We start from the raw sequence: 25,584 nt of genomic DNA on the forward strand, positions 1-25,584 counted from the left end.
TTTTTGTGATGGGAACAGTTTCTTGCCTAGACAGGGAAGTATTTCAGAGTTGTGGCACAGTAACGATTCCTGATTTCTTTCCTCCCTAAAATCATCTGCACAAGGAGAGTGTGGGGAAGAGCTGCTTGCTTTGTATGGTAGTAAAGTAGCAGTAGAGAGCTGCCTCTCCAATCGATGGCATCCAGCCGTGGTCCTGTCCTGCTGCCTTTCTGGCACCAGAGTTGCAGCTGCCAAATTTTATTCCATATCCTGCTGCCTTCCTTTACCCTGTCCTTTAGAGCTCATTTGGTACCTAAATATGATTTATCAACTGTTGCAGCAGGACCAGGGTGTTTTGGTTTGTCGCTGTCAGCTTTTACTCATCTGTGATTTATTTTGCCCATGTTGATGCTAATGGAGCAATATTGAGCTCTATCAGCAGAGTAGGTCCCAAGATGAACCCAGCACATTTGTGTTGGCAGGAGTTGTGTGTTGGCTGTTACCTGCTGCTGCATTAATTGTGCTGTGAAAACAGGCACCACTTTTGCATACGAGCTGGGACGTTGAGGTGAGATACAACAGTGACTTGCCGGCACCAAAAAATCATGTTGTTCTCATTGGGGCCAAGATCTGGTTTATTTTGTTAACACTGCACGGAGCCAGAGTGCAAAGGTGGTTGCTGGTGGAACATTCCAGTGAAAACAAGGCTTTCTCATCCTAGTGTATTAGGATTGACAATGGCATTTTGGGAAGAGAAGAAAAGTGCTCTGCTTTTACATGGCTCTGTCATCCATGTGGCAGCAACTTTGTGATGCTGTTTGTCCTCACCTGCTGCGACTTCAGAACCTGGCTGGGATTCCCCGTAGCTGATGAGATTATTTGACTCAGTGATAGTATTCAGAAGATGTGTTTCCTCCCCAGTGCCCTCCTGGTGCACAGGGCACTGATCCCTGCCACCAGAAAGCCTGGGCTTGGGTGCTGCTGCTCAAATGAATGAAATGGCATGTACGGTGACAGCAAACTGGTCTGAATCCCCTTCATGTACAGGGAGTGTGACAAAAGGCTCATTCATGATTCCTGCCTTACAGTCACGTGTCCAAAACCTTAATGCCGTACTTGCACCCATGGGGTTCTTCCAATTGCTCTCTTGGGTTTGCTGTCAGGAGAAGGTGGCAGGGGAGATGCTACTGCTCCTGAATGCTGGGTGAGGTTTGGCATTGGCTGGTGGGAATTGTGGCTTTGACCCCAAGGTCTCTGTATCTTCGGTTTCTGCAAAGTCTGGTTGCTAAACTGCCTTCTCCCAGCAGGTCTCATGTCCTACACCACTTGCAGCAGACCCTACGGCAGCCTTGCTTTCCTTACCCAGCTTGTTCAGAGTCTCAACAAGTGTTGAGACTAGTGTTGCCTCCAAATCCAGATCCATTTCTTAAATAACCACTAAATGTGCTGTGAGAGTTAGGTCTGGCCAGTGAGAATGACTTGGGCATTCTCATATTCACTCTGGTCCAGTGATGCCTGATGTCTTTTGGCTCCTTTCATGCCCTTCATCATTACAGGGCCTTGGCACCTGCACCCAGGGGAGTGTGGTGTCCTTGAGAAACCCTCGCTGGGCCAGTTTCTCTCTTTGTTTCGGGTATATCAGGAATGAAGCAGTCACCTTCTTCACTGCAGAATAACTTTCTGACTCTGGAGCCACGCATGGAGCTGCTGCACATTCACACACATTCATGGTGTGAAAAGCCTGCTGAATTGTTTTGAAGCGTCACAGCAGGAAAGAGCTTTATTTCTAATGCTCCATCATTTATGTCAGCCCAACTTGTGAGCTGTTTGCCAGACATACCTATGCAGGTGTAAATACATTGGCTTCCCACGGGTGTGTTTTCTGCCTGTTTGTGGCTGCCCTGTGGAGGGGCATCACCAGTCCGTGCTGGAAAACTCCTGTGGCAAAAGAGGGGAGAAAGGGTGGAGAAGAGCCGAGCAGAGGTGGGAGGAAGGTGCTTGTCTTGAAGTACAGTGTTTGCTTCTGCCTCAGCTCCCTACGGAGGGCCTTTGGACTGTGCCTGGACACCTCCCCCAGGAGGTGGGAATAAGGTAGAGCAAGGGCTTCTGAAGAGTAGCTGTTTAGAACAGATCCAGAGTACCTCTGTGTTTTGGGGGAGAAACACTGAAGGTGTCAGCACTTAATGTCCTTTTTTTCTGGACCTCAAATTGAAATGCAAATCTTTTCTCTGCAAAGATGTTTAAAGCTAAGCCTTATGAGGCTGAAACAGTGTGCAAGGAGCTCCAGCTGTCCCCGGCTTCAATTTTCAGGATTATTCAGAGAATTGCAAATTAGAAGGGTGCTGAAACCAGTTGCCTTGAGCTTTGGTGGAAATGTATTTGATGATATGTGGTATCTTGCAGATAAATTCCCAGGCCTTATCCCTCATCGGTGGTACTTTTCCATCACTGATGCTATCAGTGGCCAGAGCTCTCTGCTTGGCTTATAGCCACTCCTACTTAAGGCTCAAGGGAAAGAGAGGCTGAGCACAACCTGTGCAGAGAAGGTACTCCCAAATCAGTGCTAGGCTCTGGCTCTTTCCCCACCATGCCCGATGGCAGTGACTGTGCTGGGGATGCTCTGGTGCTCGGCACAGCGTACATGATGCCTCCTCAGACAACTGTGCAGAGGGCTCGAGGGTCAATACCTCGTTATAGCAAAGCCATGTGTCTGCCTTGCCTTTTTGCTCTCTAATTGCCACCTCTCTGCTTCCTATCTGCATCCAGTAAGCAAGCTGCTGGGATAGTTAATTACTCTTCTGGGCTGAGTGCTGTATTATAGTCCGTTCTGTCAATACTAATTGTTTTATAGAAATATGAAGTATCTCTTTCCCTTCCCTCCAAGGACTTTGAGGTGCAGTGTGGGCTTTAATGATATCATTTGCTCTTCTGTCCAGTGTGAGCGGGAAAATATCATCTCCCATTTGCAATGGGCGCTTAGGGTTATCTGTTGGAGAGCTGCAAGGACTCTGCTTTTGGGGTCTGTTCCTGTGCCTTTCCAAAAAAGATTTTTCCATGCCCTGATACCTTTGCTGCTGTGTATTTATAGCTAATCAATTGCAGCCCAAGAGCAGAGCAATGATTATCATTTGTCCTGGTGAATCCAGGCAATCCTTCCTTGCACTGTTCCCTTCCTGGGTAGGAGTTCCTTGTTTTTGCTTTTCAACTTTTAGTTTAATAAATAGGTTGTGCAAAAGAATAAGTAACTAAGCAGAGGTTGTAGGTGGGCATCTCCTGAGAGTGCACACAGTAGCATGTAAGGATAGCACATAAGGAAAATGCCCCTTTTCTGGCATGAAAATTGTCAGGCCTTGCTGTTCAGTTGTATCTCCACTTGCTTGCACTGGCTCAGGTGGTCAAGGTGTGCATCCACTGGTGATGGTTCTTTGCAGGGGGATTTATCATTTTGTATGTGTTTTTATTGCTCTGGAGTAAACACCAGATAAACCCATATTCATTCATAATTAAAGAAAAGTATATTTAAATGTGCCCCATGTGTGCTGAGCTTCAGGTGATGCAGTGTTTGTAGTGACTAATGTTTTGGGGCTGTACTTTGGTTCTCTTTGCCTCACTGGAGGTTTCACTGTTAGCTTTTGTCGTTAGCAGTGTTGCACAGAGCAGGATGAACTCCCAGGTGAGCACCTGGGATCTGTTCTAGCTGTCACGCAGAGATGAAATACAGAGCAAGCAAGAGCTCAGTGCCTGGCTGTGGGAAAGGCCCAGCCACCGGGATGCTCCAGACCTCATCCTGATTGCTTTGTGTACGTACAACTTCCTGCAGAAGCCTCAAAAATGAGAAACGGATGTGCCTGAGGTGCTGGTGTGATTTTAACAGAGATGGGGAGGGTTTGCTGGCAGAAGGATGGTAGTCAAACTCACATTCCCAGGTGGGGCGGGGAGGATGAGAAGTGTTTTAGCCCTTTCCTGTGTGGCACCTTCTGCTTGGCCCGTTGCTCAGCACAACTGCAGGTGCACACCTTGGCACTTAGATCAGGGCTTCATCTGCTCTCAGCTGGTTACACTGGGCAAAAGGCAGATAGCTGGATGCAAGGGTTAATAGTATTCTGCTGTCTTCCCAAGGGATTCACGGAGCAGAACCATACTTAATTAGACTTGCTTTCATACTTAATTAGAGTTGCTTTCAGAAAACACTGCAACTTCTGGTGCTATGAATGCTTTTCAATGGCAAACATAGGAGGGCAAGCAGCATAGAGGTATTGCAGACCCACAGGGCCAGAAATACTCAGTCTGAGAACCGGGAGGCAGGAGTGCTGACCCGTGAGTTGAATGGCACAGAACGACTGCTGGTTTGTCCCACAGGCATGGCACAGTGCTGGGCTGCTGGACATCCTCAGTGCATCCTTGTCAGGCTGAGGAATCCGTGTTGAAAGTCTGAAACTGCTGTACACAGGGTGAGATTACATGGCTGTCAGTGCAAGCTGTGAACTGGGACATGACACAGCTTTGTCTCTGGAGGAGCATTTTTTTGCATATCATGTGGGATTTATAAACAAAACTTACTCCAATTTGGGCTGAGCATTTCCTTTATTCTATTAAAATATGGTGGGGGTGGGCAGAAATGAGCTTTTTAGACTTGGCCTCTGTCTTCTTTATCTTTGTTGAGCTCTGGGTGTTTTTGTAACCAGTTCTGTGACTTTAAAATGTATCTCAGCTTCAAACCTGCTTCATCAGGGTCTCGAGAAAGCCTGTGCTGGTGTGGTGTCCTTGCTGTTGTATCACCCAGGCTTGTGGAAGGCTGCATGTAAGTCTTCTGAAGGCAGTTTTCTGATTCTCAGCCACAAATGTGATTATGGTTACATTAGGGAATGGAAGCATGAGAAGCCGGGTTGTTGCATTAAAGGTCAAGATCAGTTGATTTTTAATCCTTTGACAGCAGCAGCCTCCTGTCTGGTACACCTGCAACTTCATGTGTGTCTGCCAAGGCATAGGCAGTAGCTTAGAGATCAGGCACCAAGCTTTGCTTCTGGGACTTCTCTGGGGATAAAAGGCAGGAATGTCTTGGCTCTCAAGACAAGAGCCTGGAGCTGCTGTTGCTCAGTGGGACCCAACTCTGCTGCTTTGTGCCTGCTGTCAGTGGGAACTGGGGAACCCCAGCACTCCCCAGTTCCCCAGTGTGTGCAACTGGATTCTGGGTGGGAGCAGTGGCACCTCACTGTTTGGACCACAGGCTTCAGCAGGAGTGGGGCTAGTTTTCAGGCCTTGTTGGGCCCTGTGGCATGAGGACGTGTTTGGGGAGGGTGTGGATCCTGGGTTCAAAGGTGAGTGAGCTCCCATGCACATACTCAGGGATGTGCAGCGACTCAGGATGCCACCAACGATGCCATTGGCTTAATATTCATCTCCTGTGTTTACAAATCTTGGCATGAGCTGCAGATTCTTCTGTTAGTATTTTGGGACGATTTCCTTCAATTCCTGATTAAAATGCATGTGTTTTTCCTCGTTTAAAAATATCATCTGTATCAAAAAGCTAATGATCACAATACCTGGCTTCCTTTTCCCCAACAAAGATGACAGCAGTGATATAAATCATTATGTTGCTGATTGTAAAATTGCTACCTTCAGGCACATCTTTATTTTAGGGTTGGATTTTTTGGCTGCCACAATCTGCAAGAGAAAGACAGTTGGAAATTTTCTCCTTTAATATGTAGTTTTCACAACTCTCGAGTCTTTTTTATCAAGTCAAGCTACTTTGGCTGCCAGGCTGGAAAGAGCAGAAGATTAAAGTGCCTTTTTTGGGTTTTTTTTCAGGCATGCAGCTGTGCATATAAGTATATTGTGGTTTTCCTGACGTAAGATAAAGTCATAAAGATTTCCTGGTGGGCTTTTGCATTGCTCTGCTATTGTGGTCCTTGCTGCAGTAGACAGTGAATATCCTTTCTTTGGGACTTTTTGCTTGTCTGTTTTAAGCCTCAGTTACCTTCCTCCAGTTCCTGGTGTGGTTGTTGTAGGACCACAGACCTTCCCAGCACTGAGATGCAGCAGCTCCAACAGGGCTGGCATGTGCAGGGTCCTGCTGAGAATTTGGATTTTAGTTGTTAATTTTTGAAGTGAAATCTCCATGGGATTTTAATGCAGCATGGTATGAAAATGCTAAGGATTGTTTGTTTTGTTGAGGTTTTTTCCCTTTTTTTTTTTTTCCCCTTCCACCTGTGTGGGGAGACATAAATGCCTGTCTAAGAGAATCAGGAGCTGCAGAGAGTATCAGAAATGCCACCACCATCTGACCACCTCCCAAACGGCCGAGCTTTGTGCTCAGTGAATGACGACAGCAAGCCCTATCAAGGGTACAGCTTGTATTTAATTCTGCGTTACAATCCCTTTAATCTAGGATTATATCCAGTTGTTTTCTTCATGCAGGGTGTATGCTGTCAGATAAAAGCAATAGCAGCTGAGAGAAGAAAAATTGCTTCAAACAGGGGCAGAAAACCTTGAGTATCTGCAGATGCTTTTATCAGAGGCATGAACCTGTCTCACAAAAACTGTCCAGGCAGGTGCAAGGGCTGACAGGACCCTCCAGCTCTGATAGATGAAGACCCTGGGAAGACAACTGGTTGCAAATGAAACAGTAATTGCTTTCCCCTCACTGAATGAAATCTTCTCTGAGGCGATTACACAGATTAAAGCTTCCCACTGCAATGTACCAGAATAAATATAGCCTGTGCCTCTTGCGGGGGCTGCTGCAGAGCAGCATCGGCAGCGGGATGCCTCCTGCGAGGGATGGCAGGGCAGCTGGAGTCAAGAGTAGAAATCCTGTAAAAATAGGGCTGGAAGGACCTCAGGCTGTCTGAACGTCTTCCTCCCTTGAAGCTGGATTGGGCATGCCCAGGTCATTCTTGGTGGCATTTATCCAGCTGGTCCCAATGGGGATGTGGGGATATGAGTTCCTGGGACACCTCCTCCTGTGCATCTGCATCCCTACTGGGACAGGACTTTTTCTCCAGTATCCCTGGCTTCTTTGCTGTAAAGCATACCTTTAATTTCTTGTCATGGACACAAGGAACAAATTATTTTCTTTTTTTCAGTAGATTTTTCCATACTTTGAGGAGTCTTGTCCTCAATGCCTCTTCCACCCCAAAGAAGCTCTGCGGTTTCCACAGCCCCGCCCCAGGCTCACATTTCTTCTCAGGGGCTTCCTGGGTGGTCAGTGCCACCAGGGTGCCCCTTCCCTGCACTGAGCAAGTGCCTTAGTGCAGTCCCAGCCATTCACTTTACGTGTTAAGTCATTACCCAAAACAACAGGTGCGTTTTACCAACTTGATAATTGGTAGTAGATGCTACTTTGACCAAGGGGCCATGCCTACGCAAAATTGTTTTCCTTGCTTATCACAGCGTGGTTTAACTACCTGGCACTGTTAGTGTTGTTTGATTAGGTTGCGTGCTATATAATTTCAAGTACAATGTGTGTATGGTAGTTGCATAACACAAATTAAAAGTCTCTGAAATACAGGAACCATACATGTGAGAGTCACAGAGATCCTTTTCCACTCTAATTAGCTCCTTTCTAGAAGAAAAGAAAAAAGCATCAAAAAATGCAGCTCACTTCAGTGTGTAGTAGAAGGTAATGCCTTGTGTGGGCTTGGGCAGTGCCACATGGCAGAATATCATGCTGAGTGGTACAAAGCTGTGTCTTTTCCCTGCAGCAGTGTGCTCATGTGAAGAATCTGGCTTTTTCTAAGGTGTTTGGCAAACCTGACATGGGCAAGCACAAGCACAGTGGGAGAGGGGGTGCCATCTCCTTCCTCTGCACCCAGCTTGTCCAGATCCTATTGGCATGAGCTTGGGCTCCCCTTCCAGAGCTCAGCATCAGTCCCTGCCCAAGGGAAACAGACTTGTGTCCTTGGCACAGCCCTGTGAAGGGGACTGCTCCTGGCTCTCATGGCTTATCATGTGAAATTATTCGAGTTACGAGTACCTTGGGGCTAGGGCTGCTGGGGTTTTTTCCTATTTTCATTCTGCACCAAATGGTACAGAGAAGCTACGAAATTCTGGTTATCAGCAGCAAAAATAAACCCTGGAGCTGACCTGGTGCAAACAGGATAAGGCAGGTGCCTGGGAAGCACAGGCTGCTGCAGAGGCATTTGTAACCAAAGGGATTTGAGTGAGCTGTGGGCGAGTACTCAGTAGTGCTTTGAATTGTGACAGTGATCTCAGCACCATCACCTCCTATCAAATGAATCAGCAGGAAAAAAGTCTTTCTCTGGCCCAGGGCTAGTTAGTTTAATTAAAGGTCTGTTGCTCTTGCCAGCAGTTCAGGCAGAATTTGATGTAGTCAGCGAAGTTGGTTGTTTAAATGATGTAATGTTGTTATGCCTATTTTTCCTCGAGTCTAAATTTCTGTGGCGTAAGTAACAGGATGAAATGATCTGTTGTCTGCAGAGAGCTGATGAGAAATGAGTGGTGGAGGTGGTGGGTAGGCACTTCAAACTGCAGGGGATCTGCTGTGAGACCTGATGGTTTTGCTGCAAATTGCAAGGACGAGGGCTGTGCCAGTGACTTGCCTCGTGTGGCATGTTCGATGAACAGCCACCACCAGCTCAGCATCTGCTTATTAAATTGTTTTGAAGAAAATAACCTTGACATCTAGTTTATCCACTCTCAAAGGACTGTGATTTGTATCTGTCTTTTTCTCTAAAGAATAAAAGTCTATATTTATGTCTTGGGGATGAATTTTCTCTAGGCTTTTGCTTATCCAAAAAAGTCTCAATGACTTGAAGAGATGGTTGTAATGATGGACTTTTGCCTCTGAACTGCTGGACTCTAATGAGGAATGCAAATTAGTACATTTAAAGTGGGATTTGTTTCTGTAAAGGTGCAATGATTGTATAACTGCTATCTGCTAAAAAGCAGTGAAAATAAAACCAACTATCTTACCCTTGGTGTAATTTTCAAGGAAAAACAATACTGAATTATCACTCTGAATCAGAGATAGGCATAGCTGAACCCCAGGCTTTTCATGTGGTGCTGTGCTTGAGCAAGCTTTCTTAACTTTTTGATTAAAATCTTTGCTTTGGAGATCCTGAGATTCAAGGGGTCTGAAAACCACAGGGATGGCTGTGGGAAGCAGGAACCTGAGTGAGTAGATTGCATACAAAGGAGTTTTCAGGCTACTTCCAAGATGTTTGCATACATTTAGCTAGGAAGCACTAATACTTCTTTCTGGTTGCTTGTTTCAGAGTCGTGCAAGTGAAGCTATAGCTATAGCCAAAAAAAAACCCAAAACAACAGCTCCTGGTTTTAAGCCTCTTCTATACATGTAGTTTCATCTTTTGTTTCTTCTTATATCATCTTCTGATCCCAAGCCCTTCTTTTTCCAAACCTATACTTTCTCATGAACTGTCTTGTTTCCGCTGGGGTTAGAAATGGTGCTCTGTGCCCCATCCCAAGGGCCTTGTTGGTTGTTGGCAGTAACTGCTCCTGGAGTAGCTGCAAGAAGTGCTGCAGTGGCCACCTGGTTCCTTCAAGTTTGCTCCCGAGGGCTGTAACCAAGTGCCACATGGACAATGGACTGGGGGTTGGCTTGTGCCATTGCTGGCCCTTGGCACTGCTCTGGCTCCAGTGCCCCAGGCCTTCTTGGGGGCCTGTTGAGCCTGAGCCCTAGATGTTTTCTCATGCTTACAGCCATGATCATTTGCCTGGTACAGCTGCTGGGACTGACTTAATGCAGTTCTGTACTCATCAAAGGCGGTCATCGAGATTAGAGGCTTTTTGGCTTCTTGGCTGCTGCTTCTGTCAGTAGTTCCTATTAACACTAATGGAAATCACACTCTAGCATCAGCAGCACAGCACTCTCTATGCTGTGCTCTGACAGGAACGGGATTGTGGAGGTAATTCCTTCTGCATCACACAGAGATTTTGCTGCAAGGGGTCTTGCTGTCACTTCATACATACTGTGCCAGCTTAATGTTCTGTTATTCTCTTCCTTGGGAAGAGGCCGTAAAGCTGAAGAGTGTGGTGGGGGTTAATGCTGGTTCTGCAGGCACCAAGAATAAGGGAATAAAAGTCTTCTTTTGAATTCCAGCCTTTGACACAGTGCTTCAGAGGGTTTCCCTGTGGCCCTCCGTAGCTACAGAGAATGTTGCTCTCTCTTCAGCAGCAGCCCCCGAGCAGAGAATGCAGCATGTGTCACCCACCCAAATGTCAGCCTGTAGGCAAAGAGGATTTGTACACAGCTTAGCAGAGAGCTCAGCTGCCAGACCCATTCAGAAGTCTCCCTGGTCTCCCAAACAGGCTGGTGGGTGCCTTGCTCTTACTGACTCATGTTGGGCAGGCACTGGGTTGCTCAAGATAAGCATCTTTATTCTATCATGCTCTTGCTGCATAAGTCTGTTTGCTGTTAGCCTGCAATGTAGCAAAGGCATCTATCTTTCTGTGTTGTTTTTTTTCTGATGCTATCTTCAGTTTCTTTTCTTCTCTATCGTATCTGGATGAATTGGGATTTGTTTTGCTTGTTTAAATTGCATTTCTGTAAAAAATATCTAAGGAATTAATCACAACACTCAAAAACAGGATGTGGTTTGAAAAAAAGTGGTCACAGTTTGAAAGATTAAAGGAAATAAAACATTTTATTTGCCCCCTGAATTTAAGGGGACCTTTAGTGTAACCTGGAGACAGCATGGAGAGAGAAATGAGATTGCAAAGACAGACATGCATCAGCCAGCAAGAGTGACTTGTGCCCAGCAGTTCTGCATTTGGGCTTGGGGAGCTTTGCTCCTACCAAAGACTTGGACTTTCATGTCAGTGACAGGGAGAGTATCTTCTCCAGGACTGGAGCTGTCCCTTTGTTTCCCGATGGGCAGGGATGCTAAAGTTCTTGAGTGACTTCTGTTGCCAGCTTCTCTGTTATTTCTTTCCAAGATTTCCTCTGGGGGGGAATTTGGTGCTGATTTTGTTTGCCACAGCATGCATAATCTCTGGCTTTCCAAACCCTCAGTCAGGATTTCAGCTGGAACCTGGCAGCTCTCTCTGCTGCGTGGGTCAAGCCAAGTGCTGAAGCCTGGCTGAGAATGAGTTGGAGGTGGAACAAAGTTTCCCACCAGTTTGTCCTTCTCCTGTCAGTGTGGGCAGGATACTTGAACACTCAAGAAACCATTGTGAGTAGGTCCCTGAAGTTTGGAAACTGCAGACGAGGAGAGGCTGAATGGCAAAGTAACGTTGGCATCCCTGGAGAAAGCCCTGCCAGTGGAACCAAGGGGGACGGGCTTGTTTGTGCTGCTTTCTGGCACTTCCACTTCATGCACGCCCCAGCGTGCATGAAGCTTTTGGGACAAAACCTGCTTGGTGACAGTTCAGCCCGGTCCCCTCTTCTTCCTTTTGAGGCCAGAGGAGTTGCACGAGCACGCGAAGCTGGTGCTGCGAGTTCTGGCATCGCCTGCCTTCACCAGCGTGCCCCAAGGGCTCCCTGCCCATGTCACAGCATGCCTTCTTCCTTGTCCAGCTGCCAGGGAACCTCACTGCCGATATCCCAGAGGGATGGGAAGGCATTTGTCTCCGAGACAACCATCAATCAGGGCCACCCCCTCCCAAGCAGGCTGTGTGGGTCCCTTCTGCAGTGTGTGTTGGTGCCGCGTGCTGAGGGAGAGGCCATCACTGACTGGGCTGGTTCTAGCCCAGCAGTCAGCACCAGGAGCAAAACTCCAAGCTCTTCTTACTCAAATATCTTGGGGCATTTTCAGGTGAAAGATTGGATTCCCACGACCCCAGTTCTGCAGCTTTTATTTAAGCAATATTTAAGATTAGTGTTTTTCTTTCCAATTTCTGCAGGTACCAGTTATCTCTGTACTTCAGCGTAGGCTGAGGCTTCTAGTAGGAATGTTTGAGTTTAAAAAAAAGAAAAAAAGGCAATCCATGCTGTAGGCTGAGGTGCACTGGAGTCGCTGGGACTGTCTGTGCATATACAGCATAGCATGGGATCTGTTTTGTGGGATCAGAGCACACAGAGTTCGTGGTCCAGCTGCCACCGAGCTCCTGAATCTCCCACCTGTACAGACCTGCTCTCAGGACATAGCCTGTTCCTCGTGCTTGTTGGTAGGAGGAAAATGAGAGTAATGATTCAATGCATTGTGCTCATTTTGGGAGACCATGTTCCCCCTTTTTGTGATTTTTCACTCTTAGGGTTTCAGCGAGTTCTTCCAGGGCTCCTAGGAGCAGACGGGAAGTGCCAGGATAGAGGACTCTGTGGGCAAATGCTAGCTCAGCTGCCTTTTATGAAGAATAATTTGATTTTGTCTTTTCCTCTTTCTGTATGCCCACATGTTTTTCTGCTCCTACAAACACTCCTCTGAAATTACATACTTCAGTTCTGCAGTAGCTGTGCTGCTTTTTGTGGGGGTTTCAACTTGTACTCTCACTCTGCAGACAAACTCATTACCAGATGTAGCAACAGACAGTTCTTCCCTCCTGCCCTTTAGGACTATGTTCTGCCATGTCTGTGCACAACCTCATCTCCCTCCTCCTGGGCTTTTTCAGCCAGAGTAAGGTAGCATAAGAGACATAGGAAATCTGGATTTTGGGCTTGAACAACATATTCTGGGGGTGTGTTGAAAAGGATATGTGCTCCATGTGTTACATCCCCTTCTACTGCAGGTCACTTTTCTTGTAGCATCAGCTTGCAATTCTTCTGCACAACCCACAGCAAGTGAGGAATAGAGATGTCTCATCTGGTGGGAAGGGGATTAGCGGCAGGCTCTGACCCTCCCAGCAGAAATGCACAGAACTCATAACTCACTCAAAGCCTTTAAAATTATCCTGCCTCAAGCCTAAAGAAGAAAAATTACTCTTTCTTCTTTTTGAGACAGCCTGCCATATACTTCATTTCACAGGAATCCTTAAAACAGCTTTCCTAGCCTTAAATGAGAGTTTTTACTGTGTAGGCATGTGTTTTGGGAAAGGATCTTTATGTAGGGCCATATACAACTGCTGTGCTGAACACTGCCAACATGTAACTTTAGATAGTTAATGTATAATATTGGTACCAAACTTGCTCTTTCTGGGTTTGTTAGAAAAGCTGGATGTTTTGAACCTTGGACCAAGAAAGGCACCACAAGGCATCAGAGGCACAAAAAAGTGCTTTATTTAGCTGTTTGTTTGGGGGGTTTTTCCATCCAGGTTAACAGTACTGTCTGTACCTCCAGGCTGATGGGGAGGCGAGTTGGACCACACCAGATGTGGCTGCATTTGCACCCTGTGCCAGGGAGCCAGTAGGAGAGATTTGTGCAGTTGGGTGAGGCTGAGTGGCTAGTGCTGGGTCACAGAAAGCAGCTTTGGGGGATATTATTTAGCGCTAATTAAACTTGGCAGGAGGTGAAAAGCAAAAGACAGCCAGCATGCCAGCTGGGGCACCAAGAGCAGCGGGCTGGTCCCTTAAGGAGCTGGGATGTCCCTTTTGCCCCTGCCAGATATCCCCAGGGATGATTCAAGCACACACTGGTTATGGCATTGCTTCCTCCACTCCACTGTGGGGTTTGCTGTGGGGAAGGTCCCAGTGCCAAACCCTGCACAGCCTGGACACCTCACCCTGGAGATCCCTGTCCTTCCACTGGTTCCCCAGCAGATCTCACTGGGCTGCAAGGCTTGGACTGATCAGTGCAGACACCAGAGCCCAGGAAATGGCCTTTCCCTTATCCTGAAAACCATTCTTGAACTTCACGCCTAATTTCATGCAAACAGCTAATTGTCCTCTTTGCTTATGCTAGTGTGGGACCTGCCCACACTGCACACAGGCTGCGTGTGCACCGTGATTTCCCTAGCTGGGTTTCATTTATGTTTACAGCCCAAAGCTGAGAAAAGGTCACTGCTTCCTCCAGCCTGCCCTGCCAAGTGAATGTGCTCCAAGCCTGGAAATCTGTGGACTTGCTTGAGCAAATATACTCCTGAGGGAATGTCCCCATTGGAGTCTCGTCCACTCTGGGTGATGCCTCAGGTCATTTGCAAGTTTTGCCCCTCTTTTTCAGCCTCCTGACATAAACTATGTCTGAAGACTAGGGCTGTGGGAAAAAAATTGGATAGTTTTAACAGTGCCTTTCCTTAAAATAAGTAATAGTAAATCCCCCCCAATGGAATGATGTTATTGCAGGTGATGTTCCCTGATGTCTTTGAAGGAGCAGGCAGATGTTCTCAGCTGTTCCAGGTACATACCAGCCACCCTGCAAATGTGTATTCCCGTGTCGCTGCCTGGCAGTCGGCATGGAAATTTGAAATGCTCTGTTTTCTTGCAGTAGTTTGTTGCCTCAGAACAAACTACCTTTTACCAAACTTTTTCTTCCAGCTCCAAACAACATGCCCTTGTAAAATCTGAGATTACTCACTTTAGCAGGAAATGTGAGGAGGAGGAGGAGGTGCACTACACTTTCACACCTTTTCTCATTTTTCTATCTAGAAACAAACTCTGTTCTGGCTTGACTGATTGATTGAACCTTTTTCAAGTGCTATCTGAAAGAGACAGCTTCTCTTTTACTGGATCAGAGATGTGTTTGGCTCTTAAACAGATTTTCTCAAAATTTGGAGTGTTTTCTTTCTTTTTGTTTGTTTCCTGGAAATCATGGTGTATGCACAGAATAAGGGAGAATTTCAAACACGACAGGTTGTACTTAGTCAGAGCCCTGGTGTCTAATAGGTCATGTCTCTTGACGGGCTGCTTTGAAAATGTGCTTTCTTTAGAAAAGAAATACTGCTCAGACCTGTATCTGCTTCCCCTTCCTCTCCACCAGCCCAGTTTCACGTTGATTTAGACAGCAGCCCTCTGGTTTGGGGGCTGGTGGTGTCCCCAGCTCTTGGGGGGTGGCAGCGGATGTGTGCGGGGTGCCCATGGCAGGGCTCACCGTTTCAGCCTGGTCTGCCTGGAAGCTTCCCTCCACTTCTTGCTATCTTGTTCGTTCCCATCAAAGATATTCCCTCCCCTGCTGGCTTTGCCAGGCTGAAACTAGTGCTTTCACAGAGGCTGGGACACACCAGGAGTCCTTGAGCCTCCATTCGTCTGCCACTTTAGCTCAGTAAGAACTGTTTTTAAAATAGCTTGTGACATGGAGGAGAGGCAGAGTTTGATAATGAAAATGGTGCAAAAATAACTCCAGTGATGGTGCATGTGCTGCTTTAAAAAAAAAAAAAAAAAGGTAGAGACAAGACTGGGTTTCTTGTTTGGACATCTGAAGTGTTGGTAGGAGATCTGTAACTCTCATCGTTCAATGTTTTCAAGTCAGCATGAGCCGCTGTATGCATTAACCAGCAAGGATAGTTAGCTTCTGTACTATGTAATGTCTGCTTGGAGTAGGAACACAGAAATGGAAATAGTTCAAATAGTTATTTAAAAGTGTCTCTCTAAAAGTAGCTTGCTTTTCTTCTTGGATACCCACCATCTGAGTCTGTGAGGTGCTCTCAGTCCTCTCAATCTTTTCATGTGTGTAGCCACTTCTGGAGAGAAGTGAAGTGCTGTTATTCTCCCTCACAAGCAGGAGATGCAGCACAAAGGAATCAGATGACTGGGCTGTTGGAGAGCGAGGACTTGCCTGGGTCCTGGGACACTGCCTCCTCTGTGGGGGACCCACCAGCATAGACCACTTTGTGTTCCCACCCCGTCCCTCACTTACTTTTGTGGATCAGTTAGTTTATGGATATTTAGCTGACTTTAGGCTGTGCCTGGGATCTCCAAACACAGGATATATCAGGCCTTTCCCAGCCTCTAAATTAGTCCAAGAATGGAGACTCTCGGGTAGTATCAGCAGCAATATGGGTTACTTATCTTCAGAGTGCTAAACTGTCCAAATAACACTGGCCTGGATGGTGGGAAGAGGTCCTATGCTGTTAATTGCTCCTCAGGAGGGGCTGGCAGAGTGTCCCTCATCAAGAGGACTCTCACTATATTGATGAGCAGTGTAAAACCATTGACTTACATACAATTCTTTCTTTTGGGTACCTGGGCATTGTTTGGGACTGCTCCTTTGTAGCACTTGTAGGAAACTTTGCACAAAATGTTTTTATTATTAAATAAATACAGTATCAACTATCTATTGCAGATGATTGAATGAGAGATTTTACATGCCTGTCTTGGTGACAGAGCAGAAGACTTTGGGCTTTGCAGCCACTAGGCAATAAATGTGCAGCATCCATACTCCAAACTGACTTTTTTACTTTCCTTGTCCGTCAGGCTGTGAACATCCAAGTTCTGGAAGTTGTCCTCAGAATATTCTGAAATAAATATGAATTCTAGTAGGTTCATAGCCCAGCCTGTTCCTAACGTTTCCAAAGGATACCACGTGGGTGTGTCAAGGAAAAGGACCTGTGATGTTCTCCAGCTCCCCACCATTCCCTTCCACTGCAGCACACTGTGGTCTTGTGGCATGACAGCGTGCAAGGTAGTGTCTCAGTAGCTGCGTCACATCAACGCTCACAGGCTTGAACAGACCATGTGTTGTTTTCCATCCAAGAGAAAAAGAGAAGGAGTGAAAATGTTATTTTCCAAGACTGCCTGTATGGCCCCAGAGGAAAAGGAGAATCTTCCTTTGATCCTCTTTCCCAGGTTAAGTGTTTTCTGAGGTCTCAGAGCAGCAATGGACTGTACGTACCACAGGTACTGCACTGTTGGAATAAAAGGGCAAGCCAAGCAATTTTTGCTGCATTTACAAAAGAGTTCCTATGCCAGTCATAGCAAACGTATCTCAACCTGCCCTTCTGGCCAGGCCCTTGCTAGCAGGGTTTGCTGGAGGATGCTGTGTAAGGGATTGTGCTAGTGGCCCTCAAGACTTGAGGTTAATTACACAGGGGCTGGCACTGGGAGGGAGAAAGGAAGGGCTGGAGAGAGGAGGAGGAGAGAATCCAGCTGCAGAGTCCAGCCTGGAGGAGACCTCAGGGGAGTAAAGGGATTTGTTTCCTGCCTTTAGGGCACCCAGAGGGGCACCCAGTGTTGGAAGGCTTTGCTTGTCACTCCTGCCCATCCTAAACAGCCTTCATTCTATCTGTCTCCTGGTTTTTTATTTCCTAGTTGTATTTCTGCTGGTATTTTTATGGGTTTGTTTTTTCTGTTTTATTAACAGAGCAGCTGCACTTTTACCGCAGGCAGAATGACACTGGGCTTTCTGCTAAAGCTGCCACATCACAATGATGTGTTTTACCCAGCAGAGCTCACCAGGCGAGGTTTCCGGCACAGCAGAAGTCACCAGTGAGGTTTCTTAGAGCAGGAATCACCCCTCAGCCCATCCTCAGTCACTGGCCTAGTATTTCATCATTGCTATTTCTTGCTTCTGTTTTGTGCTGGCTTCTCTATTCTTCCGAGATCAAAGTCATATTTTTATTAATCAGGGAAAAAAATAGGGACCTGTATCTGTTTGATCATACACAGAAAGATACCCAGCAGGGCTGGCTTAGTCTGTTGGATCTGTTGAAAAACTCACTTTGCTAATGGCTTGCTTAGGTAAAATAAGATCAAAGTTGGGAGAAGTTCCAGCTTTTCTGTGCTCTTGTCAGGTGGCTCCATCTTGGGGTTACTCACTTGCACATCAGCTGCAGAGGAGGGACCAGCCAGGAGGAGAGAGACACACAGCACAAGGAAACTTGTAGACAGAAACAGAAGTTCCTGATTGGAACCACAGCAGAGCAACCTGGTCTAGTGGAAGGTATCCCTGCCCATAGCAGAGGGGTTGGAACTAGATGATCTTTAAGGTCCCTTCCAACCCAAACCATTCTGTGATTTTATGATACTAATGGAAAAGAGGACCCTTTGCAGCGGGGAGAAGCCGGGTTGGCATGTGAGCGTTAGATGGACACACCTGGTACAAACAGAGGTATCAAGTGAAGCAGGCAATGGCAAGGTGTCTTTTGATATGTCTACATCTAGGCTTGCCCTGTGGTGCCAGGTTGCAAGAGGAATGTGTAGCTTGGAAAGCACAAGGGGAAAGTCATCATGGCAAGGCCCAGTCCCAAATCCTGGCTTTGCTTTCCTTTTTTAGCATGGTGCATCACAGCATTTCAGAAAGTAGGAGCAGCCTTAATAACGTTTTAGGTCTTTCATGTAGGTCAAAGAAGTGTGCCTAGCTGGCAGAGTGAATCATAGAAAAGAAATATACTCAGCGTTTCAGAGGATAAAAAAGCACATTCACGTATTTCAGAGAGAGCAACTTGGAGCCTGTGCTTTGTCTCTTCGATAAATCTGCTACTGGATGTAGTCTGGGACAGTGGGAAGAGCAGATCTGCTCTGCTTGATCTAGAGCCTCTGTGCTTGCCGCTGGCTTAACCAAAGGGATTGATGTTTTACCTTCCCATTACTTACCCAGCAATACTTGAGCCTCTTTAAAGAAGAAATGTTCCAGCAAGTGCCAAAATCATTTAACACTCACTGGTCATGCTGAAAGCTGCTGGAATTTGCTTATAATAACAGAAGTAGTGAGAGGTCCTGGCAGAGATTGGAGCTGGTGCTGGGGTGGAGCACAGCTGGGTGGTAGCTCTGTGGCTGGGCTGAGGAAGGGCCTTCCTTCCTCTGCAGGCAGCACTGGTGGTTTTTCTCACCCCTTTGATCATGTTGCTGATGCAAATGTTTGCCCTTAGGTCAGGAAACATTATTCTTGTATTCTTGGGCTGCCTGAGTGAAAGGTCGGTTCAGTCTCTGACCTCCAAATCAGTGCTAGGCTGGTGAGTAGGGACCCAGGAACTGTCTGCATTATTTGTGCCCAAATCCAGCCTTATCTCTGAGCACAGGGCAGGTGGCTCTGTAGGAGTGTTGCTTCTGAAGGATCCTCATTGCTCTGACCCATCCCCAACACTGCAGTTGGGCTGAGCAGGCAGGACATGAGCTGCTGCAGACAGAAGGGGTTGTGTGTGCCCTTGGCTGCCCCGTGAGTGTAAACCCAGGCACGATGATGGCACAGTCATCTTCTCTGCAACAAATCAACTGGGCATCTCTTCTGAGAGAGGAGAGAGTGTTACTGGGCTGGTGGCCGGAGCTGTGACTTTTTCTTTGGTGGCTGGGGAGAGTTGCCCAGAACTGGCAGTTAATGCTGGTTGGGGATGTGAGCACTGAAAAGCTGGCAGTGTTCAGCTGTTTGCAGAGCAGCCACGTCTGCCCAGGAGAGTTTGTAGTTAAAAGCTGGGGGGGTGAGTCACCCCTGCTGTGGTCCTCTCTCTTGCAGGGGGGAAAGCAACATCGTCACAGGGAAAACCTGATGCATTTTCCCAGTGCAAAATAACCTGACAGGGATTTTTCTAGCCTCATGCCTGTTGCTGGGGTCTCTGGCCTCTCTTCCAAGGCCAGTGCTCAGCTGCTCTGGCCCCTCCACACCTCCACATCGTCCCTTCCACATCGTCCCTGTTGTGTATAGTTTTCTGACTGTGCAAACAGTGATGATGAGGGATGCTCATTCGGTTGGTTTAGCTTTTTCCTAAATCACCTGATGCTGAGGAGTAATAAAATATTTATTAGATGTTACGAAACCAAACCCAGAGCAACAGCACAGTGACTAGTTAAATATTCCTTCTTTCCTTCCTGCAGTGGTCCCTGAGCAGCAGGTGCCCCAAAGAGAAAGCTCAGTGCTGCTCTTGGTTGTCTGCTCCTGGGCTCTCTGGATGAAAGGCAGAGGTGCTTCCCCTGGGAAGTAGGTGACCTACAGTCACCTGCTGAAGTGATTCCTTCAAGACATGGGTGGTGCTGATGGGCTGAGCCATCAGGGACCAGCGTGCAGTGTTGCAGTAGATCCTCACATCCTGGCTGCAGGACAGACCCTTCCAGTGGGATGCACAGGGTGCAAGGGCACCATGAGACATCAGTGCATCGAAACTCACAGTCCTCGATCAGAGGTGTTCAAGTGTGGCTGTACAGGGGGTCACCTCTCTACTGCAGGGGTGCCTTTCACTTGACCTCCTTCTATAGCATCCGGATCTGCAATTCCAGCAGTTGTCACAATGATGGGCATGCCTTTATTAGCTGATCTGAGTACCCGTACAGCTGTGGATGGGTTATTCTGCAGCCTGCCACTGACAAATTCAGCAATCTACAATCTAGGATGGTTTCTCCTTCCAAATCTGTTGGATATGGTACTGCCGTAGCATAATGCAAGGGACTTCTGGAGGTCTCTGGCTCAATTTCCTTGCTCAAATCAGGGCTCCCTCCCAAACTAGATAACTTTCATGCAGTCAGGTTGTGGAAATTTGCAAGACTGGAGATGCCACAGCCTCTGGGGCCCATCTCAGTGCTGTATTTATTCCTGCATGTTCAGACTCAGCAAAGCATTCTGGAGAGAGGGTGGATTAGTGAGTGTATAACTTCTTTCAGGGAACTTTTCTGTGGCAAACATCTCCTCTTTGCAATGCTTGTGCTTCTCTGGTATAGGCAAAGGAGGCTGGAGACGATGCGCAGAGATGTGCCAGCTGTTCGCTGGCTGGGACAACTCTGGAGGAGGTGGCATGTTTCCATGCATTCAGGTTTGGGTTTGGCTCCGAGTCAGGTTGAGTGTGTGTAAAAATAACATGGAGTAAGAAAGCTGCTGGCTCATTTGTGCTGAGGAGGCTGGTGTGCCGTTTGCTGAGATCTGCATCAAGCGAATTCAGTCAGTTGCCTCTGTGACTTGGTTGTGACCAGTGGTTCTCCAGTCAGTTTCTGAGTCGCTAGATTGTGCTGGGCATACGTTTGCTCTTAAAAAAAGTTAGAGCAAGAAGGCAGGAATCATTTGAGTGCGCAGACCTAGTCACTGGTGAGCTCTTCCCTGCACTTTAGTCCGTAAGGAAGAAGACATCTGCCAAGCTTCTTATAAAAAGCCATGCAGTCCACTGGGGATGCCAGCCCAAAGCTCCATGCCTGATATGTGTGCCAGGAGTTCATCAGTACTGCCTCAATTGATTACATTTGTTAATATACATGTGTATATCTGGCAACTAAATACTGCCATGCTTTAGACAGGTAAAGGCTGGGAAACACTTTGCTGCATAAGCACACTGCAGCATTAACTTGGGAGTTCACTTGGGTCCAGAGTCACTGTGTTCTGTGGTCCCTATTGAATGCAGAAATGACTTAGTTTTTTAATGGCTGTCACACGTGGAAAGTAGTTGTGGGGAAGTCAGAGAGGTTTGGAAAAGTGACGGAAGGTGAATTGAATAAACCTCTTCCATCCACCACAGTGTTCCTGCTTACTCCCAGCTCTCCTCTCCTGTGCGGTGGCATCTGGATTTGTGTTTGCATGAGGGGCAGTGAGGCTCTGCCCCCACCATCCTCACACCTGCTGGGCTTGCAGCCTAACAAGGTTTCACCTCCTGCCACAGCTGGTGCAATGGCTGTGATGTTGTACTGATGTGCTCCCAAGGGGAAGTAATTCTGTTGTTTTCTGCTATTTGTGAGCACACTACGGCAGGTAACTGAGAAGTGGTTTGTATTGACCCCTTAGTGGCCTTACTGTATCTGCAGAAGCTGTTGGCTTGCTTTATATGGATTTCTAGCTGATCATTGCTGCCTCTAATAGCGAGAGATAAAATAACACCCCTGCGTTTAAAGCACTTAAGCTTCCAGTTGAGTGTTCAGGGCACGTGGTTTTTTAAGCCTGTGGCCGGATCGGTGGCATCACTTGGCCCTGCCTCAAGGCTCTGGAGTGTGATGCTGGGGCTGAGGCTGCTCCCCTGTCCTGCTTCAGCCTCTGCTGGGAGATGCTATCTCCTGGCTGCCCCAGGAGTGTTGCTAGGATTTGGCAGCAATGCCTGTGATGCCTGACAGGGAAGGGAGGAGGCATAAAATGGGAGGTGGAGCACATTGGGGCACATTTCACTGACCTGGAGGTCTGGTCTTCTCCTTTCTGGTGCTGCCTTTCTGCACCTGGCATGTGCTGCTGTGCTGCGGAAGCTAAATTTGATATGAATGCAGTTTGATTTTGGCTCAGATTGATTGACTGCCTCCCTGGTAACATCCATATCAATGACACAGACACAGATCAATACACCAGTGCTGTTTCATGGTCCGATGGGATTGGAGACTGAAGGTCCCATTAGCTGAGGACTGGACTGTGCTGCAGCCTGATGTGATCAGAGAGGATCTCCTTTTCCCTGGATAGGGAAAATACTGGCATAGAGCTTGGCTGAGGAGGAGGCAACTGCCACTCCAGTAGAGACAAATCTGATGATTCATTTCCACAGCCCCCAGGGGCTTGCGTGTGAGCTGCATATTGGGAATTTCTAGGAATTTCAAGGAGCATCATTTGTTTTGAAGGTAGCCCATTTAATACTGAGGAAGGAGCATAAAATACTGCTGCTAGATAGCATTATAGTAATTGAACAAGCAAGGACTTCTGGAGGTTGTCCTAAGAAAAAACCTGGGCACAAAAAAAAAAGTAAATATGCCATGCATGTTGTTAAAATCCCAAATGAAAAGCCTCTTGGCTGAGAGTATCTATGCTCTTAGTATGTCTTTCCTTGCGCCTCAGCACCCTGATTTCAAGGTCACCTGTAGTTTTCCTCTTTCTTTCCTTGGTTTCTTATGGCCTCTGTTGCCCTGTCATTTCTGCCTGACATTCACGATGTTTGCTAATACAAAATCATCAATACATTTAATTAACATCTTGCTTTTCTCTTCTTCCAGATAATTAAATTGTTAATAAAAACAGACCTAGCGCCTTCCCACAGGTGTCTCCCACTTGATCACTGCATTGTCTCTGGCTCCTCTTATTGCTGACCCAGTTTTCTTTTCAATTCCATCAGCTCAGATAGGTTTGGAGCCTGCTTTATGTCTCATATTGTACCTGTTGCCGAAGGGCTCGGGATATCTAGGGTGCTGTTGGCAAACACCACAAAGGGGCTTAGGTGCCTGACATGGCAGATAGACTCTTAGGGCCAAACATTAGATCCCGCCAGCCTAAAAACCATGAGCTTTTGGCAGTGCTTTTCCACTGGGCATATTGCCAAAGGCTTAGCTGGATCAGGTTAGGGGACAGTCCTTACTCCAGCCCTGTGATGCTGAGCCTTGTTGCATGTGTCAGACCCTCTGAAGTCTGGGCTGTGGTTTTGGGGGTGGGAATGACTCATCTTTCCAGCACCCACAGGGGTGGTGAAGGCTGTTCCATGTTTTCCGAAGCAGAGCATATTGAGTCTCACTTTATGTCACTTTGATGAACACCTCTCCATAAGCACCAGGATAAACTAATCCCAGATTATCACATCAAATTGCTATTGCTCACTAACCCCTCTCAGCATGGTGTTCCAGAATTAATTACCAGTATTCATGATGTTCATTACCACAGTCCCGCATAGCACATTGTGTAGATGCAGTGATATTTATCATTGCATTTTCCAAGTGGTCCCGCTCCTGCTTTTTATCACTAGCTGTGTTTACCAGGCTTCATTATGCCCTAGTTGTTTGAATCTCTGCAGTTTTTGATACTTTATTCAAAGCCATTTAGACACTTAGAGCCATTAATTTTATCTTTCTCTTCCATTCTAATGGGCTGGTTTCTTCTGTTTGCATACGAGTGAGGAAAAGGCACTCTTCTCTAGACCTTTTGGTCTCTAGTCCTAATTCTTACTGCCCTCTTTTTCCTTTAAGTTTGTAGTTGCCATATATACATCTTGTTTGCTTCCTTCTACCTAATCCTCAATATTGAAGGAGCCCCATGGTAAACCAGGCACAGCTACATTTAAATCCCTGCAGCCCTTCAGCATGAGTGTTATCTGCATTTTAAGATGTTAGGCTGGCATTTTTGGTACATGACTTATGCACCTGCTGTGACTTTGCTCTGTAAGCTGCAGAGGTGGGGGTTTAGCTATGCCTGTTTTTAAACTGACAGATAAATTGGGAAAGTAATGGCATGTTTTCTTATAAGGCTGGAATAAACCCTTGTAAACTTCCTATTGATGTCATTGTGACAAAATTAGAACTGTCTTGTAAGTTATACCAGCTGTATGATGGACAGAAACTGTTTTGAGCAGCAAAGAGACAGCAAAGTCCTTGCTAGGATAAGGACAACAGGTTTACCCTCCTCACATGATTTTTTTGACATTAAATTCTTTCACCACTGCTCCTGACTGGTGTTTTATATGTGACAAGCCAAAAGAAATAAATAAGCAAGGACAAAAAAAAAAACAAGCAAGGAAGAACCAAGGCCCCAGAGTGCTGATGAGTGCCACCTTCAGCAGCCAGCTCACAAGGCTTCCTATTCTGAATGAAACCTCAGCTTCTGAAGGGCAGGGGAAGCTGAGTGGGGAAGGGGCTGCCCCGAAACAGGCTCTTCCAAGCACACACACAGCAGTTTGCTTGTGAATTGGATATGCCTGAAGTTGTGAAAGTCTTGTGTGCGTTTTGTGGTGGCAGAGTTGTTTAGAAATGATGTTCAGGGTGACTTCAGGTGCTCATGATGCCTAAATGAACTTACCAGGGTGCAAAATGCATGTGTGTTTGTATCCGCGTGTGGCTGCTGTCCTCAAAGGAGAGCAGAAATACTCATCATAAGCACCCCAATAAGATCCTGCAGAACAATTAGTGGTTTTTTTCCTCATACATAAACCTTTTTTGACTAACTTTATCCTTTTGGCATGTTTTACAGATAAGCAAGCAGCAGCTCCAGACGATCAAAGATCGTTTCCAGGCCTTTCTCAATGGAGAAACCCAGATTGTGGCAGATGAAGCATTTATAAATGCTGTCCAGAGCTACTATGAGGTAAGGAGAGACAATGTAATATTCGTACAGAACCCTGTTCTTATCCCTATTCACAGATGTGGTTGAATTCTGATTTAATAGATTGTCCATTTTCAAGCAGCACAAAGCTAAGACAAGTGCAAGGTATCTTCTGTCTGATGTCTGATAGATCACAAGATTTGGGAGGTTCAGAGTTTGAGCATAAACCACAGAGCAACCGTGGCAAACCCTACCTCATGGTGTATCCTGTAGCTTTGATTATAGGGAAGACCATCCTTCCTTTAAGCTGAAAAATATCCTCCTGATACTTTTAAACAGTGTACTCTAAAGCAGTGAATATGGCACAATATAAAATCGATGTCACATGCTCCCTATGAAAAATACCAGGAGAGATCTGGGCAGCACATTCAGTTCTTGCGGAAGCTCTTGCATTGTGTTCCATTTGACTTTGGGATTTTCAGCAAGAGTCGTGTCTTTTCTCTTTGGCATGACAAGTGCTGTAAAGCAAAGGGGGAGGGAGGAGGATGTGCATCTACAAAACTAGATGATACCAAAGAACGTGAAGCATCATTCATAATTGTGCAAAAGAATAATTATGCATGTCTGTCTTTTTGCACCTCTTTGTATGCAGCCCATAATGCTGCCTTTTATATCTCTTCTCAGAAGGAAAGAGCTTCTGTTTTTGAAGGAAATCAGTGCTTGTGATTTGTATGAGGAGTGTCGCTTGTGTTTTTTTTTTTTGCTAGCCTTTCTGCAAACCATTTCTCTTTCTCCCTAGAGCTATTCTGTCATAACAGGTGAAGATTTTGAATTACCTACATAAAATATTTCTTGGGAAGTGGGATCTAAGAGGGGACCAAAATCTGATACTAGAACTGAAGAGAATTTTTACTCTATAAGAAATGACAGCAGCTGCTTCTGTGTAAGGAAAGCAGAAATTATCTGTGGATTAACTCTG

The 25,584-nt window shown here is 46.5% G+C and overlaps 1 protein-coding gene across 14 annotated transcripts in view; it reads left to right on the forward strand.

The window, feature by feature from the left end:
* Nucleotides 1–25,584, forward strand: part of CADPS (calcium dependent secretion activator) — a 211,321-nt gene that overhangs the window by 16,600 nt on the left and 169,137 nt on the right. For all 14 annotated transcript variants that reach the window (XM_064667325.1, XM_064667312.1, XM_064667320.1 and 11 more), the window contains exon 2: nt 24,534–24,647. In XM_064667325.1, the coding sequence (XP_064523395.1) occupies nt 24,534–24,647 (114 nt within the window). The remainder of the gene's footprint in view (nt 1–24,533; nt 24,648–25,584) is intronic.

Source organism: Pseudopipra pipra, chromosome 11, assembly GCF_036250125.1.
Source record: "Pseudopipra pipra isolate bDixPip1 chromosome 11, bDixPip1.hap1, whole genome shotgun sequence".
NCBI lineage: Eukaryota > Metazoa > Chordata > Aves > Passeriformes > Pipridae > Pseudopipra > Pseudopipra pipra.